The sequence below is a fragment of the Myodes glareolus genome, chromosome 1 (assembly GCF_982192425.1).
Source record: "Myodes glareolus chromosome 1, mMyoGla1.1, whole genome shotgun sequence".
Classification (NCBI taxonomy): Eukaryota; Metazoa; Chordata; class Mammalia; order Rodentia; family Cricetidae; genus Myodes; species Myodes glareolus.
The window spans coordinates 87,035,000-87,052,797 of record NC_142026.1 but is presented as its reverse complement, the minus strand read 5'-3'; the positions used below and the strand labels follow the sequence as shown (position 1 = coordinate 87,052,797).

Genomic DNA, 17,798 nt, shown 5'->3' with positions numbered 1-17,798 from the left:
AAACTTGGGGCTGGACAGATGACTCAGCAGTTAAGAGCATCTGCCACCCTTCCAGGGTCCTGGGTTTGGTTCCCAGCACAGTTCTCACAACTGTGGGGGATCTGATGTCTTCGTCTGGACTTCTCAGGTACCTGCACCACTCACAGACTGTACAAACCTACACACAGGCACACATATATACACATGCGTAAGAATAAAAGATGAAGAACACAAGAAACAAGACATGCTGGGCATCATAATTCCAGCACTCGAGAGACTGAGGAGGGCAGATCTCCATGAGTTTGAAGACAGCCTGATCTTCATATCAAATTCCAGGACAGCCAAGGCTACACAGTGAGAAGACCCTAGAAAGGGGTATGGGGCACTAATTATTTTAGAGGCAAACTTGTTCTTAATGTACTGTCTCCATGGTCTTAGAAATAAGTTTGGAAGCTGGGTGAGTAGGGGGAGGGCATATGCCACTGTTGCATACTTTGATATCCTGGCCTATCTCCCCCTCCTCTCCACCCTACCCCCGCCACTTACTATTCATTAGGTAAATAAACATTTTGCATTGTCATTGGTCACTATGACAAGGTGGCTCTGAGTTATGCATTTGTCCTTTCTAAACTTCAGGCTCTACAGCAAGTATTTACCCTCCCTGGGCCTGTTGTCATTAGAGGGGCAGGTCAGTAGTACAAACGGAAGTGCTTTGTAAGTGCTGACTACAATAAATGATGATTTTTCACTTAATTATTACTATGATTGTTCTTATTTCTGGTGATGTCGCATTTAAAGGTTCTTATTTATTTGGTGAATGCTGTTTATTATTATAGATGTCTTTATTAAAAGCTCACAGTTACTCATTTTCATCCTTAGGGTAGTTCAGAACACCTACAGCTTCTGGCTTGCTGGGCTTTTCTTTCCCAAGCTAAATTGCATGAGGGACTTAACATAAATGCTTAACCTTTCTGTGTTGTATACTTGCTCATAATTTTATTCTGCAATCTTTGTCAAATATGACAATGTGAATTAAAAAATACTTTTATTAATTTTTTTGGTGTTTTTGAGATGGGAGTCTCTCTATGTAGCTCTAGCTACATAAATACTTGTGCTGTAAGTCAGACAGTCCTGAAACTCAGAGAGTTGCCTATCTCTGCCTCCCAAGTGCTAGGATTAAAGATGTGTTCCACCATGCCTGGTTTTATTAATTTACTGAGAATTTCATACATGCATGCAGTGTATTTTGATCATATTCATTCCCCACTCCTCCCTCTTAACTCTTGCTAGATCTCACACCACATCCCATCCCACCCCCGATTTTGTTTCAGTTTGTTCTTCTCTTTCATTTTAGGGAATATTTTTATAAAACCAAAATATTTGTGATATAGTAATAGTCTTTTTTTTAAATTTTAGTTTTACTTATGTGTATGTCTGTGCTAGTGTATGCCATGTGCATAGGGCGCTGTCAGAGGCCAGAAGAGGGTGCCAGATCCTCTGGAGCTGGAGTGACAAGCATTTGTGAGCTGCAGATGGGCATGGCCCTCTGGGAGAAAGAGAAGCACTCTTGATCACTGAACTATGTTTCCAGCCCCATAATAAAATTCTTACTCCTTTCTTTTTATCACTTTTTAAAAAGATGGTTTTACATCTTTGTTCCTCTTCTTAAAACTTCTTTTCTGAGGGGACAGAATGATAGCTGGGCAGGTAAAGAAGGATTGCTTGAGGCCAGGAGTTTGGGGGCCATCTGAGAACTGTATAGTAATAAGACCTGGTCCACAGCGATTCTGAAATCCAAGTCATGTTGTCAGAACTACCTAGTCTAGAAACAAGAAATACTTCTTAGCTAGGGTACAGCTCTAGTCCCCAGAAGTAGCTTCCTGATTCACCATTCTCTGTAACACTTACTCTGTCATCTGAGCTGCCTCTCTTTTCAGTAAGAATTGGTTCACACTTCGAGCTATGTAGTGATCTACTGCTGTCTTTTAATTTTATTTAAAAATCTTTATTGTATAATGCATTTTGGTCATACTCTTCCCTACACAACCTCATAGTCTTTCTCTCAAAAATGAAATAAATAAATAAATAAATAAAGGGAGAAAGGAAAAACAGCAAATAAGGAAAATCAAAACAGGCAAATTAAAACAGGAAAATGAGTATGACAAAGACACTAAAACAAAGCACATGGAGTCTGTCCTGTTAGCCCACTACTCTAGGCATGGGCCCTGCCCTGGGGTGTGGGTGATACCAGTGACACTCCACCGGCCACTTTCTGAGTAACCCTGGTAATCAGCTTGAGTTGTTCCAGAATCTATGTGAAGGTGAAAGGGGAGAACATATTCCCTAAAAGTTGTCCCACCCATAACTTCCACCCCGTGATGTGGCTTGTACTACCTCCTAATGAAATAATAATAAAATCATAATAATAATGCATTTATCTTTCCCAGCATGTATAAATTGAAAATAACTTCTTGGGTGGGGTAGGAGCCCATGTCCACTTCCCCTTGTCAGCACTGAGATCCTGTCTGACTTGAGCCTGCGTTAGTCTTGTGTGCGTTGTCACAGTCTGCAGATTCGCCTGTGGAGCCATCCTTTTGTATGTATCTGGAGGAGGATGTTTTCTTGAGTCCTACACCACCTCTTCCCTATGGAGCCCTGCCCTGGAGAGGAAGGGTGTGACAAAGACATCCCATCTAGGACTGTGTACTCCAGAGTCTTTCCTGCTCTGCACATTGTCCGGTTGTGGGTCAGCTGCAAGGAGCTTCTCCGATGAGGTTGAGCGATGCTCGGAGTTTGTCTGCTGTTTGTACACACAGAGGTCGTTCTGAAGCTACTTTCCCTCATCATAAACATCAGTTACTTTTAGCCCAAACTCATAAACTTCCTTAAACCTTTTTTGAGATTTCTATGGCTTTTACTTCATGTTGTCAAAGCCACATACACGGTTCTTTATGAGACAAACCTCTCTATACTGAGAGTGAAGCTTCTAGGGGTACTTCCCTTAAAACTCTTAAAAGCTTTTATGTCTGAACAAGAAGTCGTCCATCACCATCACCGTCACAGCTAACCTTAAATTCACCATGTTGCTGAGGATGGTCTTGAACTCCTGATCTACCTCCACTTCTCAAATTCTGGGATTATTAATATATATATTTACTACCATACCCAGATCATACCCATCACCATCATCATCATCACGTGCAAGCACAGCAGAGGAGGTCAGTGGACAGCTTTTAGGGAACAGGTTTTCCCCTTTCATTTTCACATGGATTCTGAGGATCAAACCCAAGCCTTTACCTGCTGAGCCTTTTTGTTAACCCATACTTTTAATTCCTTTCCTGACATTATCCCTTTATTTCTTTGTGAAATTTTTTCTGGATATACTGGAAAGGTGAAACAGTTTTATTTTCAGCCTAGCAAGTCTTTGTTCTTTTATTGTGCTCTAAGCTGCTTGCAAATTGAACAAATCTCTTTAGTTTGTCTGTCTCCTGTGTTGTATATGCATCCATATACACTGCGTATTATACACAGAAAGCTAGCTGATACTTCCAGCATTTTACCTGAAATCTCCTTACCTGGCTCTCTGAGTTTATAAGTGTAGTTTATTTTAGCTAGTAAGAGGTGCCTATCTTTCCAGTTGCTGCAGGAGAGTTTTCTCAGTAACAGTTTGCTAACTTCCTTTTCCGCTTATGCTAAAAGAGACCCATTTTCAGCCCCCACATTGTGCAGACTGAAACTGCAGATTCAGTGTAGCTTTTTGTTATAGCAGCGCTATCCCTAAGTATTTAATTTTCTTATCAAATACCTATTATTTCATAGCAAGCCATTGTACATTTTGGTGTCTTGACATCAGCATTTTATCTTTTTTATGTCTGAACTGACTGAAAGGCTCCTCTGCCCAGGGTCATGTGACTCTGTGACAGCCTAAGCTTGTGTGTTCTGTGAGCTTTCCTTAAGCTTTGCTTTCGACTTGTTTATTGATGTTCTGTTGGACAAGCAAGTAGCACAGCCAAGCCCAGAGTTAATGTGGAGGGCTGAAATGGGAGCCTGGAAACCACATTATATTCACATTGAATCATCTAGACTCGTTAGATTCCAGCAGAGTTCCAGCTCCACATTACTGTGCCCTTGAGAACTCATTTCATTTGTGTGCAACAATTTTCTCCCCTATAATTGAGGATTAATAATACCTATCACAGGGTTGAGGGGAGGCTTAAATTTTCAGTGACTGCTTGCTTTTGTTTTAATGTGTGAGGGGGCAGTTTCTGTTCCTGTGGTGTTTTAAGACAGGGTCTCACAGGCTGGAACTCAGTGTGTAACTCATGGCCATCTCCTGAGAGTGGGTCCTGGAGCATAAGCCACCGTACTCTGATCTTAGGTTTTGGTTTGTTTTGTTTGTTCCACTTATCACATGCATTTTGTTTCATCAGATTTTATTCCACAGGATCAAATACTCATAAGTTTTTGTTTGAGTATAAAAGCAATACTTTTATTCTTATACAAAGTGTGCAAACTCTAGAAAATTGCGTCAAAGGAAACAGATATCCCCTGACATCTCATGACATACAGTCCTGAATCGTGGACTCCTCAGGCCTTTCTCCTTATTTCCTACTAAAGGTGAATACATCCTTTGTCAGTCTGGAAGACATGGTCCTTGAAGAAACACCATGTTTCTGAAAATCCCCTAGCTTTATATTTAAGACTAAAAGAGATCATGTTTGTAAAATATTTAGCCCATGCCTTACTCATATTCACATTTAACCTGATGATCAAATTGACAATTCTCAGAAATCTTAAAGTGAGGTGAAGAAGAAGTGTGCATTGAGATCAAGGTATCTCAATGAAACTGGGAGGGGAGCGCTCCTGGCCGTCGTTTCTCTGAGACCAGTGACTTGTAGGTTACAGTATGGGTGATTACAGAGAAGTTCCAAACTAGACAACAGAGAAACTTCTAAAAGCTTTGTTAGAAAATTACACATCCCTCTTTGCTCCCCCAAAACCAAAACGTGTGCATGGTCTTATTTTTAAGAACTGAATCCTGGCATTGGTCATAGACTGATACAGTCTTGACATTTATACAAACCTTTTCTTTATGTTTTAGTCAAAGAAGTTTGGCAGAGATCACAGAACTTATACACACTGCTCTCCTCGTGCATCGTGGGATAGTAAATTTAAGTGAATTACAGTCTTCTGATGGACCACTAAAAGACATGAAGTTTGGAAACAAAATAGCTATCCTGAGTGGAGACTTTCTTCTAGCAAATGCCTGCAGTGGACTAGCTCTTCTGCAGAACAGCAAGGTAAAGACAGCCAGGGTTCCATTGTGCCTGCATGGCCTTCCAATGTCTCATGCTTGATTATTAAAGCCACAGAGGTCTGTGCGTCCTGCTGCTCAGCTCCCCCTCTGTGGATGCTCACTGAAACTGAGGAAGGTGGTGATGGCAATGTCAGCATGCAGTAAAAGAGATTAACTTTAGGGAACGCTTTTGAAGAGCAGGTATACTGGCACAAGACTGTCATCTCCACACTCTGAGGCAGAGTGTGGAGATTGTGAGTTCAAGGCTAGCCTGGGCCTCAGAACCAGACTTTGTTTCAAGAAAAGAAATAAGAAAAAAAGCACTTAAGAGAATGAGGCAGGAGGATTATTACAAGTTCATGGCCACTCTGGGCTATAGAGTGATCTCCAAAATAAAAGAGCAAGGCTGGGAATCTAGAATGCTTGCCTAGCGTGTACAGTATGGCAGAAAGAGAGAGGTGGCAAGGGAGGGAGATATAGAGAGAGTGAGGGAAGGAGACTAAAAATACTTAAATCGTTTGAATTTTTAAAGTATTTATCTGAACAGCATAATCTGGAATGGAAGTTTTGATGGTCAGGTCTATCTATTGCAACATTGTAGATCTATTTTTAATACTTAAAACGTAAGCCAAGTAAATGTCAAACTGTGAGGGAACTAAGTAATGTAAATACATGTTATATAGGCATTGAGATTTTAATGAAAAATGTTAAAAAGCATAGGAAAGAGTCCACATCATAAAATATTCTCAAAAAGTAGGATCAAAAAATTTACACATATTAGGCAAGTTCTTACCTATGTTATAAAAATATCCCCATATATAAAGGAATTGATAAGCAACAGTAAGAAATTATAAGGAAATACATCAAAATATTAGTTAGTGTACTACTTAGTAAGATTATAAATAGTCTTTGGTATATTTTTGTTTGTTTGAGACATGATCTCACTATGTGACCTCAAGTTTGTAGTGATTCTTTTGGTTCAGACTCACAACTGTGCAGAGACAGAAGTTACTGGAGCTTTCTGGCCACTAGCCTAGCTCCAGGTGCAGTGAATGACCTCTATATGTTCTCATGAGCTTGAACTTGGCGATTTCCTCTCAACCTTCAAAATGCTGAGATAACAATCATATTTTACCAATGCCCAGCTTTAAAAAATACATTCTTTAAGGAAATAGAGCACTGACTGATCTTCCAAAGAACCCAGATTCAATTCCCAGCTCCCATGCTACGGATGACAACTGTCTCTAACTTCGGTTCCAGGGGATTCAGTGCCATTTTCTGGTATTCATGGTCACTTCTACTGAACAGACATACATACAGGCAAACAAAATTATCAGCAATACAATATTTTTTAAAAGATTTATTTATTTATTTATTTATTTATTTATTATGTATACCGTGTTCTGCCTGCATGTATGCCTGGAGGTCAGAAGAGGGCATCAGATCATTACAGATGGTTGTGAGTCACCGTATGCTTGCTGAGAATTGAACTCAGGACCTCTGGAAGAACAGCCAGTGCTCTTAACCTTTGAGCCATCTCTCCAGCCCCAGTAATACAATATTAGATAAAGCTAAGAAATCAATTGAAGTATGTGAATATGCATCAAAGATAATTATTCCAAGTCAGATGTGGTGGCAGACACCTTTAATCTCAGCATTTGGAGGTAGATCTCTTTGTTGAGAACAGCTTGGGCTACATAGCAGACTCCAGGTCAGCCAGCCAGGCCAGCTGCCTCAAAAATAAATAGTAAGCTAAATAAACATGAGTTAATGTGCACCGTGTGTGTGCAAATGATGCCCATGGAGTCCAGAAGAGGGTGTCAGATCCCCTGAAACCTAGAGTTAAAGATGGTTCTGAGTCATTATGTCAGTGCTGGGAACTGAACCCAAGTCCTCTGGAAGAACAGCCAGTGTTCTAACCATTGAGCTCTCTCCAGCCTCCTCTACTTGTTATATTTTAGAATTCAGATGATCAATATTCTAAAGTTCTTATTTAATGTAGATGAATGTGTCATTTTTGTCTTTTAAAATTTATTTTTAAAAATAGTTGTCGACTTGAGTCTACCAATACAAAAATAAAAGTTAATTGTTGCTCAGTACTTGTTTCAAAAAGTGTGAGATTTTAGCTATTTTCACACATCTTGTGTGGCAATTTGGATAATGCAATGTCTGCATTTTTCTCAGAGATCTTACAAGATCCTTCTGCATATATTTTCTTGGCCAGAATGTAATGGCCTGGTCCTCTTCTCGGAAGGAGATGAAGAATGTGCCTTGATAGATGCTGAGAGACAGTCACATTCTGCCCAACATTTCCACCATGGTTTTGCACTTTAGGGTAGCACATTGGTGTGAGACAATTGTCTGTATTTTGTCAATTATATTTTAAATAAATGCTAATTGGCCAGTAGCCAGGCAGGAAGTATAGGCAGGACAATCAGACAGGAAGTAGAGGCAAATCAATGAGAACAAGAGAATTCTGGAAAGAAGGAAGCCCATTCCTCAGCAGTTCTGTCCCGATCACAGAAGAAGCAAGATGTGACTGCCTTGCTGAATAAAGTACCAAGCCATGTGGCTAACATAGATAAGAATAATGGGCTAATATAAGTTGTAAGAGTTAATAAGAAGAAGAAAGAAAGAAAAGAAAAGAAAAAGAAAAAAAAGAGTTAATAAGAAGTCTGAGCTAATGGGCCAGTCAGTTTATAATTAATATAGACTTCTGTGTGATTTCTTTGGGACTTAACAACTGCGGGAACTGGGCAGGACAGAAACCACAGTCAACAGCACATATCTCATGAGCTGGATCCATTGCTTTTAAAGGAGAATATAATATGAAAATGCTGAATGTCTGTTTTCTACCCACACAGGGATAATTCATTACCTGCATGAGACAGATTAAGAGCCTCAGATCTCTTCCCAGTTGAGCTAGCTCAGACTCCTTTCTCCTCTATTTGTACCATGTACTTGGTTGAGTCTTACTAATTTTATCAATGGGATCCACATGTTAAAGCAAGAGTGAGTCTTTAATTGTTCCTGGGAGTCACTGACCCTGTGATCTGTCTCGCCTTTCTACCAGACCTGCTGTGATCTATGAAAAGTATGAGCCTTATGTGGAGAAGGGCATGCCTCCACATGTGAAAGTTTGGTAGAGTTTTCAGCACATGATAACCTCAGGCATAAACAGTAGCCAATAATGATTAGATCCAAAGACCCAAAGGCAGGAAACATTCTAGACCTGTTACTTATTTGTACCTAGTTCTGTATTTTGGGAATTGGCCTCAACATGGTCTTACCTTAGAAAAGGAACGAAGACTCAGTACTTTGAGAAGGATTTCTTTGTTTTCCTCTCATTGTCAGTTTGTATTGCTTTGCACTACTCTACAACATTATGATGAACTCAGGGTTTCACACATGACAGTTAAGCACAGCACTATTGAGTGTCATCCCAGCCACCTAAAAGGCACTGTGTACAATCATGCCATAATGATGTAAGCTACTTCCCTTTGCGGAAATAATATTTAAAGCATTCATTTTCCTGAACTAGCTTGTGTCAGTTACATATTCTTTTTTCACTGTGGTTTGAATTAAGTGAAAATGGACGTTTTATTACCATCAAAATCAAGTCAGATTCACATCCTGTGAAATCTGTTCTTGGTGCTTAGCATTCAGAGGCATCACTATACGTGTTCCAGAACCTAAGACCTCCACCATCTGCTCCATTAGGCGCCGGATTTCAGCAGCATGACTTGATTTACAAAGAGAAGACCAGGAAAAAAAAAAAAAAGAAACCTCAACATATCCAACAACAGTTGCCCGAGAAACAAAAATGACCAGGACCTCTCCCCTTTGGGGGTCCTGTACCTCCACAGCCTCTGCGCACATCGCTCCTTCACATTTGCATTGTATTGAGCATAACAAAAAAATTCCTTTTAGACAATAATGTTTCTTTCTGAGTTTGATGGTTGCGCTAAACTTAAGCTTATTCTGTGCATCCCCCTGTTCATCCCAAATATGAACCTTCCTTGCCTTCTTCTTGAAAGGGTCTCTAAGGTTCTGCAGGCTCATTTCCAAAAGATGCCTCACCAACTCATTGTCTATGAAGGAAGTAGAGTACCAGGTCAGTCCGTGATTGAGCTCCAAATCTAGGCATTTCACAGCCTTCATTTGATCATAATAGATGAGGTCCAAATTATGTGACCAGTACTCTGAACTGCAGAGACAGTGAGGGGAAACAAAGGTGTGAAATCAAGGGTTAGTTCTCTTTGACAAAACACTTCTCCATATTCAGAAGCAGCTCTTTCAGTGAAACGCTTTGTTCTGTTTTCCTCAGAATAGTATTTAAAGGAATATGAATATTTTATAGAAGAGGGCCTATTTTATTAAACAAGACTTACATCTAAAAATGATGTATACTTAGTATACTTAGATTTTATTTAATGTTTTAATTTCCTTTAATAAGAAAAAAGTTGTCCATAAAGACAAAATAGACACCACAGTAATGAGAGACCAGGCAGAGCATGATACAGAATTTGTTTCTAATATGCCACTGTTTTTCACGGTGACAGCCTGATTTTTTTTTTTTTGAGGGCATATTTAACTTGATGATTAAAGTTGTCATGTTTACAGCAGTTGTAGTATTTTATGGCTTATTCATTCTACTGGTTTCCAGTTTTCTTCTGCTAGTGGGTTTGTGTACAAGCTTTATGTTTCTCTGCCTCCAGGGGCAGACTCTTGGCTGAAGGTTTCTGCAGTCAGATGAAATTCAGACCAGACCTGTTTTATAATTGCCAAGGGTAAAATTAGCATAGTCGATTATTCTCCCTTCAGTTTTTCCCTAAAGATATTAGGGGTCTTTGAGATAATTGCCTTAGGTAACACTTGGGTTTTTAAATATTCCTGAATATAGAAATTGGTATTTAATCCTGAGATAGTAGTCTTCTTACTGTTATAAATGGAGTCACAAATACAAATTAACAAGATTTTGAATTCAAGAGTGACTTTAAAAATTAACGATTGGGTTTTCACTCATTCAATTATGGAACTTTTTATTTTAGTACTTCATTATGTAAAAGACCTGAGCTAAAGACCTCAAGCCTTTGAAACCATACATTTCCTCACACCTTTGTTATAGTTGCTTTGTGGGATATGCTATAAGGCTCTGATGTGCTCATTCCTGAAACTAAACTTCTAGTTTCTGAGCATCAAGTTATCACAGAGACTTTTAATTAGAGGGAGGATCATAAAATAGAAACAGTATAATTTAAAGACTTTTTAAAAATGTACGTGTAGTGTGTGAAATTATGTGAGTGTGTATGTACCACATGCATGCAAGAGCCCTTCAAGATGAGAAGCCATCAGCTCCCCTAGGACTGGAATTACAGTGGCTCCGAGCTACTTGTGGGTGCAGGAACCAAACTTGGGTCCTCCACAGGAGTGGTAAGAGCTCTACACTGCTGAGCCATCTCTCCAGCTGCTATAACTTGTCCTTACAAGTTTTCTTTGGTGTTTTTAGGCTGGATTTCTATTTTAAGATTATGCCAAAGTGCAAATAAGACTATTTTATTTAGAGAGTAATATTTGCCCCCCCCGTGTGTGTGTGTGTGTGTGTGTGTGAGAGAGAGAGAGAGAGAGAGAGAGAGAGAGAGAGAGAGAGAGAAAGTCCTTGCTTTGTAGTGATATGCCTAACATTTAAAGAAATAAATTCACATTGCACCCTCACCCCCCACAGTCACCTTCATTGAGACTGGGCGTCAGTCTGCTCCTTCTGACACCCAAGAGCATTGTTATGATGTCACTCTTGAGGGCTGTCCTATGAAGCATTAAGTGACTTATAGTTCTAAATAACTGGCAGCACAGATGTACTCCTTACAGAGTGATATGTCTCCTTATGTTAATTTTGTCTTCCTACAGGCATAAATATGCTGTTTACAGGGAGAATTTTGTGTAAATATGTTCATTTATGCATATAAATCTCTTTTTATATGTTTGTGTATGTACATTATATATATTTGTGTTATTATATACATATATTTGTGTGTATGTGTGTATTTATTTAGGTGTGCGCACATGTGGGTGTGAGAGGGATGGCATATGCATATACATATAAAAGCCAGCTGTCAGTGTCAGGTTCTTCCTCAGTTGCTCTCTTCCTAATTTTTATTTATTTGTTTACTTATTTATTTTAACACAGAGCTCGCTCTGTATCCCTGGCTGACTTAGAACTACTATATAAAATAGGTTGTCCTCATACTGACAGATCTGCCTTGCTCTGCCACCTGAATGCCAGGATTAAAAGCGTGTACCACCAGCCACCACTCAGGCTTCTTGAGGCAGGGTCTCCCACTGAATCTGGACCTTGGGGATTGGCTCACCTGGCTAGCCCGCAAGCCCCAGGGAGCCTCCTCCCTACATCTCCGCTATTGTGGGGTTACAGGAATGCTCTGCCACATAGGAACTGGATGCTGGAAAGCAAGCCTTCATCTTCCCATGACAGAAACTTTCCTGGCCAGACCATCTCTCTAGTTTGTCCTGTCTGTTATCATTAATTTTACCTTCTAAATTACATCAAAAGTGAAATCTAAAGCCATACTCTATTATATGAACTTAAGGTTTCCCCTTTCCCTGTCAGTTACATTTAATACAGGCACTTTGGAGGTCGGAGCTCTAGATCAATGGTAGAGAGTACTTACAGGCCTAGGCTTTGTCCCAGCATTCAGGATCAGAGGCCTAAAATGGCTTTATTATGACAATGTGCATTTATTCCTTTACTAGCATATCTTACTTATAGAAATTATTTATTTGGTGGTGGGACTTTTGTGAGACATAGTCTCATGTGGGCCAAGATCTCCGCAAACTTTCTTTGTTGCTGAGATTGACCTTGAACTCTTGATCCTCCTGTCTCTACTTAGAATTATAGACATGTGCCACCACACACTCAGCAATTATTGTGTTAATATCTTAAGCCTCTTCAGTTTGACACCCAAGATTACTGTTCTTCCCTGCATATACCCCACTCACGTACAGATATTCATGGCCAGAGTAAATCGGTATAAAAGGAAAGTGGACTGTTAGCTGTTTTAAGAATGAGAGACCTTCTTTATATGAATTAAATAGAAAAGTGAAAGTATTATCATGAAAATACTTCAGAATTCCAAAACAAATTGTTTTCTTCGCTCTTTACTTATCATTTGCTAACATAGACTCATATCAAATAAACTTCATTTTCTGAGTCTGCTTCCTTGGCTTTTAAAGTAATAAATTATTAGTATATGTAAAGTATACTGAAAAACTAGAAAGAAAAGTAATATCGTGCCTTTTAAAATATATTATCTCACAAAAATCCTTAGTGAAAACAATGTAATGTAGTAGTATTCCTTTGGCAGGAAAAGCACCTGCCATCATGTGAAGTGAATGCTTCTTTCCAGGCCTGACAAACTGGAAACCTGGCAACAAGCTAGAGGAAGCAAAGATCATGAACTCGCCCAGAAAACAAAACACAACCCCTGCATTCTCCGCAGTACAACTTTTGAAATGTGTTGAGGAGATCTGCACTATGGTTGGCGGCACTGGCTACAGTAATCTTTTCCTTGTTTCTTCAGACATAGTTGCTTGTGGCCCAGGCTAGCCCAGGCTAATGTGGAACTCCCTTTGTAATCAAGGATGACTTGAATTCCAGATTCTTTTGCTTCCACCTACCTGTTATTGCAGGCCTACACCACCAGGTCCGGGTCCAGCCTTCTTACACATTTAGCTGCCTTCATGTTTATAGATCCCACCTCTATTTTTATGAAACCAGCTTTGCCTCCTTCCATTTTCATTGGTGTAAATAGTTCAGCGCTATGGGGAGGAAGAAGCTGTTTTCAAAGTTGAATTTTTCCTAACTCTTGTGCCTTGTAATCATCTTACCTAGAAATTTCCTGATTTGGGAGTTAACGAACAATTGATGAGCAGCTTCCCCTGTCCTCAGGATCCTTGACTTTGCCACCGAGCATCTCTCACCTGCATCCTTTCTTCATCCCACAGGCTGTGCGTGGTGTCCATCTTTGTGTCTTACACCTCAGTTCTGTTCCCTCAGCCAGTCTGGGAAGTGCCTGCACATCCTATTCAAACCACTTCCCTCCTCTCATTTACTATTGCAAAAAAAAAATCTTCACTTTTTTTCTTTGATTTTTTTTTTCCTTGCTCCTTCGGAACAAAAATGTGAGCTAAGAACCTTTCCTTGGAGTTGCAAACCACCAAAATAGAGAAGGCCAGTGAGGTGACTCAGCAGGTAGAGGTTTGACAGGAAAGCCCGAGTTTAATCCCAGGACCCATGAACTGATTCTGTGAAGCTGTCCTCTGACCTCTACACATGCATCATGGTACACACATACACTTATCCTCTACGTCGTGCACACACACAGTAATAATAAAAGAAATATTTTTTTTTTACCTCTGCATCCCAAGTGCTAGAATTAAAAATGTATATCGTCATGCCTGGCACTTGATGTGATTTTTAAATATTTTTTTACATTTTTTGAGAATTTCATACAATATGTTTTTATCATATCTATCCCCTCATCCAATTCTCCTCCCATACCTCCCCTCTTCACCTATTTACCCACTCAACTTTGAGATGTATCTCCTGCCCCACATCAAGTCCAGTTGGTTTTGCTTGAACACTTGGGCGCGTGGAGTCTGACCCGGAGTATGGTTGACCTCCCAACTTTAAAGGAAGCTGTTACTCCCTCTTCTAGCAGTTTTCAAATGCCAGTAGCTCCTCAGCTAGTAGTGGAATTTTGTGGCCACCTTGCCCGCCATCTATGCTAGGATTTTATCTGGCTTATCCATGCTATCACAATCACTGTGCGTTCATATGTGTAACTGCCCTGTTATATCTGGAAAACATTGTTTCCTTAAAATCATCTTTGACATCTGGCTCTTAACATTCTTTCCACCCCCATTCCCCAAAGTTCCCTGACTAAGCACTCCATAGTCTCATAATATTCTACATGTTGACTAGTTGATTGTCTCTGTGTTAATTGCCATTTACTACAAGAAGTTTTTCTGATAAGGTTGGGAGATGTAAATGACCTGAGTATAGCAATAAGTCACTGGTAGTCATTAAAATACTGTGCCCACTTAGCAGTGTAATAGTATTAGGCTCTTCCCTAGTGGCTATGAACTGCCCAGCCCTTCTTGACCCTGTGAACAGTGCCAGAAATGGGTTCCACCTTACGGAGTGGGCCTTCGAGCCAATCAGAAAGTCATCAGTTCCTCCCATATTAGTGCCACTATTGCACCAGTCGGCACATTTTTGTCAGGCCAGTTCACTATTGTACCTTGCAGACGTCACAGCTGGGCGAGACTGACGATTACGTCTATCCTCCAGTAGTGTGAGTACCACCTCTAGGTCTGTGAAAGCTAAAGAAATTGTAAGAGAAAAAGGAAATTAAAGCGTGGTAATGCATGATAGTAATCTTCATACTTGGAAAGTAGAAGCAGGAGAAGATCATGAGTTTAAAGTCATCATCCATTACATAACAAGCTTGAAGCCAGCCCGGCCTGCATGAGACCCTATCTCAAAATTTTAAAAGAGGGAAGTATAGATAAAAATGAAATAATTCTAGAATAGAATACAGGTATGTACCCTCATCCTTTTCCTAAGCCAACATTTAAAGATAATTTAACAAATATTTGCTTGCCCCCACACACTTTATTTAGCTGCAGATATTATAAGAGTTTGATTTTCTACTCCTCTTTTCTTAGTTACAAGATGATGGCATTTCTGACGTTATGAAGTAACCAAGCTTTTGTAGCCCACCTCTTTATAATTTTGTTTCGTTATAAAAGTGTGGTTCAAGTTCCAAACAATTGACTTGCAGGTGTGTGTAGCTGCAAACTGCAGTGCATGTGTAATTTGATGCCTGCTCTTTTCTACCAACGTGAAAAATAAATTATCAGAGAGCTCAAAGTATCCACTGGGGCCACTTTTCATGAATATCTCAGTTGTATTGATATAAATTTTGTCTTAGCATTTCCATCATTTTCTTAACTCTATTAGAGTTGGAGATACTCAAGGAAAAAATCACTACCAACCAAAGTTGGCTTCCAGAGCCTAAGCCCAGGAGCGGGTTTTATTTATTTAGCAACAGTGACTGGGGAGAGCCCTTCTAGCAGCTAATGACCTGCTGGAGTTGTGTGCCCAAGGCAAAGCTTAAGGCCATTAGTCCAACAGGTCATTAGCTGACAAATGCCTGACCCCAAGGTCAGTCCCGATGTTATAACTGTGGAAACATTAAAGTGGGGTTGTTAGAAAGTACGGCTGTGCCAAGGATGTTTCTTTTTAAGCATTTGGGAAATGCATTCGATTATTTGTTGCTATTCATACAGTTTGTCTTTTTTTTTTCATTTCTCTTTTAAATTGAGACAGGGTCTTGCTGTGTGGCCTGCACTACCCTCAAACTTGCCATCCTCCTGTCTCATCCTCCTAAGTATTGTGTCATCCCACCCAGCTGGATATCTTTAATTGCCTTTGTTCTGTGGACATTCTCATACAATAGTCAGTCAACAGGAGATTAGGAAACACCAAACGTGTATACCCACTGTAGTACCTACCTGTTTTATGGAGGTGAAGTATGATATAATGAAGCAGATAAAACATAGTGTCCGACTTTGGCTTTGGGTTTGTTGTTGCTGTTGCTGCTGTTGTTTAAGGCGGGGTTTCAAATGCTGGGATTATAGTGTAAACCACCACATCCAGATTATGCAGTGCAGGGATCAAATCCAAGGCTTTGCCCAATGTGCTGCTATATGCTTTTAATCTCAGCACTCAGGTGGCACAAACAGACAGATCTTTCAGTTTGAGACCAGCTTGGTCTATATCAGGTCAGCCAGAGCTACATAATACAGACATTGTCTTTTTTAAAAAAAAAAAAAAAATCTGGCGATGTGATACCACTCTTCTTTAATCCCAGCACCCAGGAGGCAGAGGCAGATGGATCTGAGTTTGAGAACAGCCTGGTCTACAAAACAAGTTCTAGGATAGCCAGGGCTACACACACACACACACAAAATTAGCTTGAGAAACAAACAAGAACAAAAAGGGGCTTTATGCAAGCTAGGTAAGCATTATACGAGCTGAGCTAGATCCTCAGCTCAAGCTGTCTTCCTTTTCTCTTACCCCCCACATCCTTCTCTTCCTCTCTCATTCTCTTTCACTTCTACTAGTTGTTTAACACACTCAGAATTTGAAGTTCAAGTCAGCCATCTTTTTGTGTAGACTACTTATAATCCTGGGATTTGTAGCAATTACTATTGTAAATAGTGAGATAAATATTTCACTCCAATATCAAGGAGACTTCATAGAGTACTTTAAAGAAGTAACTGATAAGCAAAAGAAACTTAGTTTTTGTATTTAGTTTTCTTACCTATAAAATCAAGGGAATATCATGTCCATCTTCTGGATTCTCAACAGTTCCAATATTCTCTAATCTGAGAGCTATAGGTGTAATGATTGTTCTGTCTCCCCCATCTGCTGAGACAGGCTAATCTTCAGCTTCAGCTTGAGTTCTCTCTTTTCCGGCTCCCTCTCAGAGGGGCAGCTTCCGTCTCTCCCTCTCTCCTTTCTCTCTTTCTGTCTCTCTCTGTCTCTCTGCCTCTCTCTCTGTGTGTGTGTGTGTGTGTCTCCCTCCTCTTCCCCCTTTTTCCTTCTCTTCCATAACCACTAAATAAATATCCAACCTTACTCTGCATGGCTTGCCTATCCATGTGTCTGTCTCTTACCCGCCGCTGCCATGTCTCCCTCCCCTGGACCAGCCACTGTTCGGGGACCTGCAACCATTTTCCTGCCTGGGACTGGCTGCTCTCAGGGTCTGCTGCCTACCATGTGGCCCACTGCCACCGCTTGGGGACCTACAGTGTTTCTGATGCCTGCCACCGCCAGGGATCCTGCAGCATTTTTAGTAATCCATTTCAATAGGAAAGAGTCAAAACTGGCAACATAGAGTGCGATCCTGGCATGAAGATGGCATGGTATGTGAATGACAACAAAACAATCAATTAATAAAGTCAGACATACTTAGAAAAATCCAAGATTTTGTAGCTATGTCATAGATATAAAGGATCTCAAACATATTCCAGAACTCCAGCAACAGTGTAGTTCATTGAGTTTGCTATTTGTGGTAGATGCATGTGAAGAAACTTAAGTGGCTCCATTGTCTGGATACTTTAAAATACATATGGTAATAAGCATGATCATGGAACAAAGTGATGACTTAAAATTTGTTTTGAAATCGTTATGATTTCATGCAACTAGTTCACATGTTAGAGTGGTATTTGCACACAACAAAATATTTTGTGTGCATTTTACTAAGCAGTGAAGATATAATCTAAAAGCCACTTTTTCTCTTAAGCCATTGTCCACTCTCATGCTAAGAAAATGTTTTCTGTTGTTTTTAACAAAATCTCAGTCATTTGATTTAACCAATAAAGACTCAGGAGCCAGATATTGGGGTAAAAGCCTGCTAGTTCAGAGAGGCAGAGGAAG

General features: G+C 40.0%; 1 protein-coding gene across 3 annotated transcripts in view; it reads left to right on the top strand.

Annotated features, from left to right (window-relative positions):
• Window positions 1-17,798, top strand: part of Pdss2 (decaprenyl diphosphate synthase subunit 2) — a 229,543-nt gene that overhangs the window by 118,350 nt on the left and 93,395 nt on the right. For all 3 annotated transcript variants that reach the window (XM_048425161.3, XM_048425159.3, XM_048425160.3), the window contains exon 3: window positions 5,081-5,279. In XM_048425161.3, coding sequence (XP_048281118.3) covers window positions 5,081-5,279 — 199 coding nt within the window. The remainder of the gene's footprint in view (window positions 1-5,080; window positions 5,280-17,798) is intronic.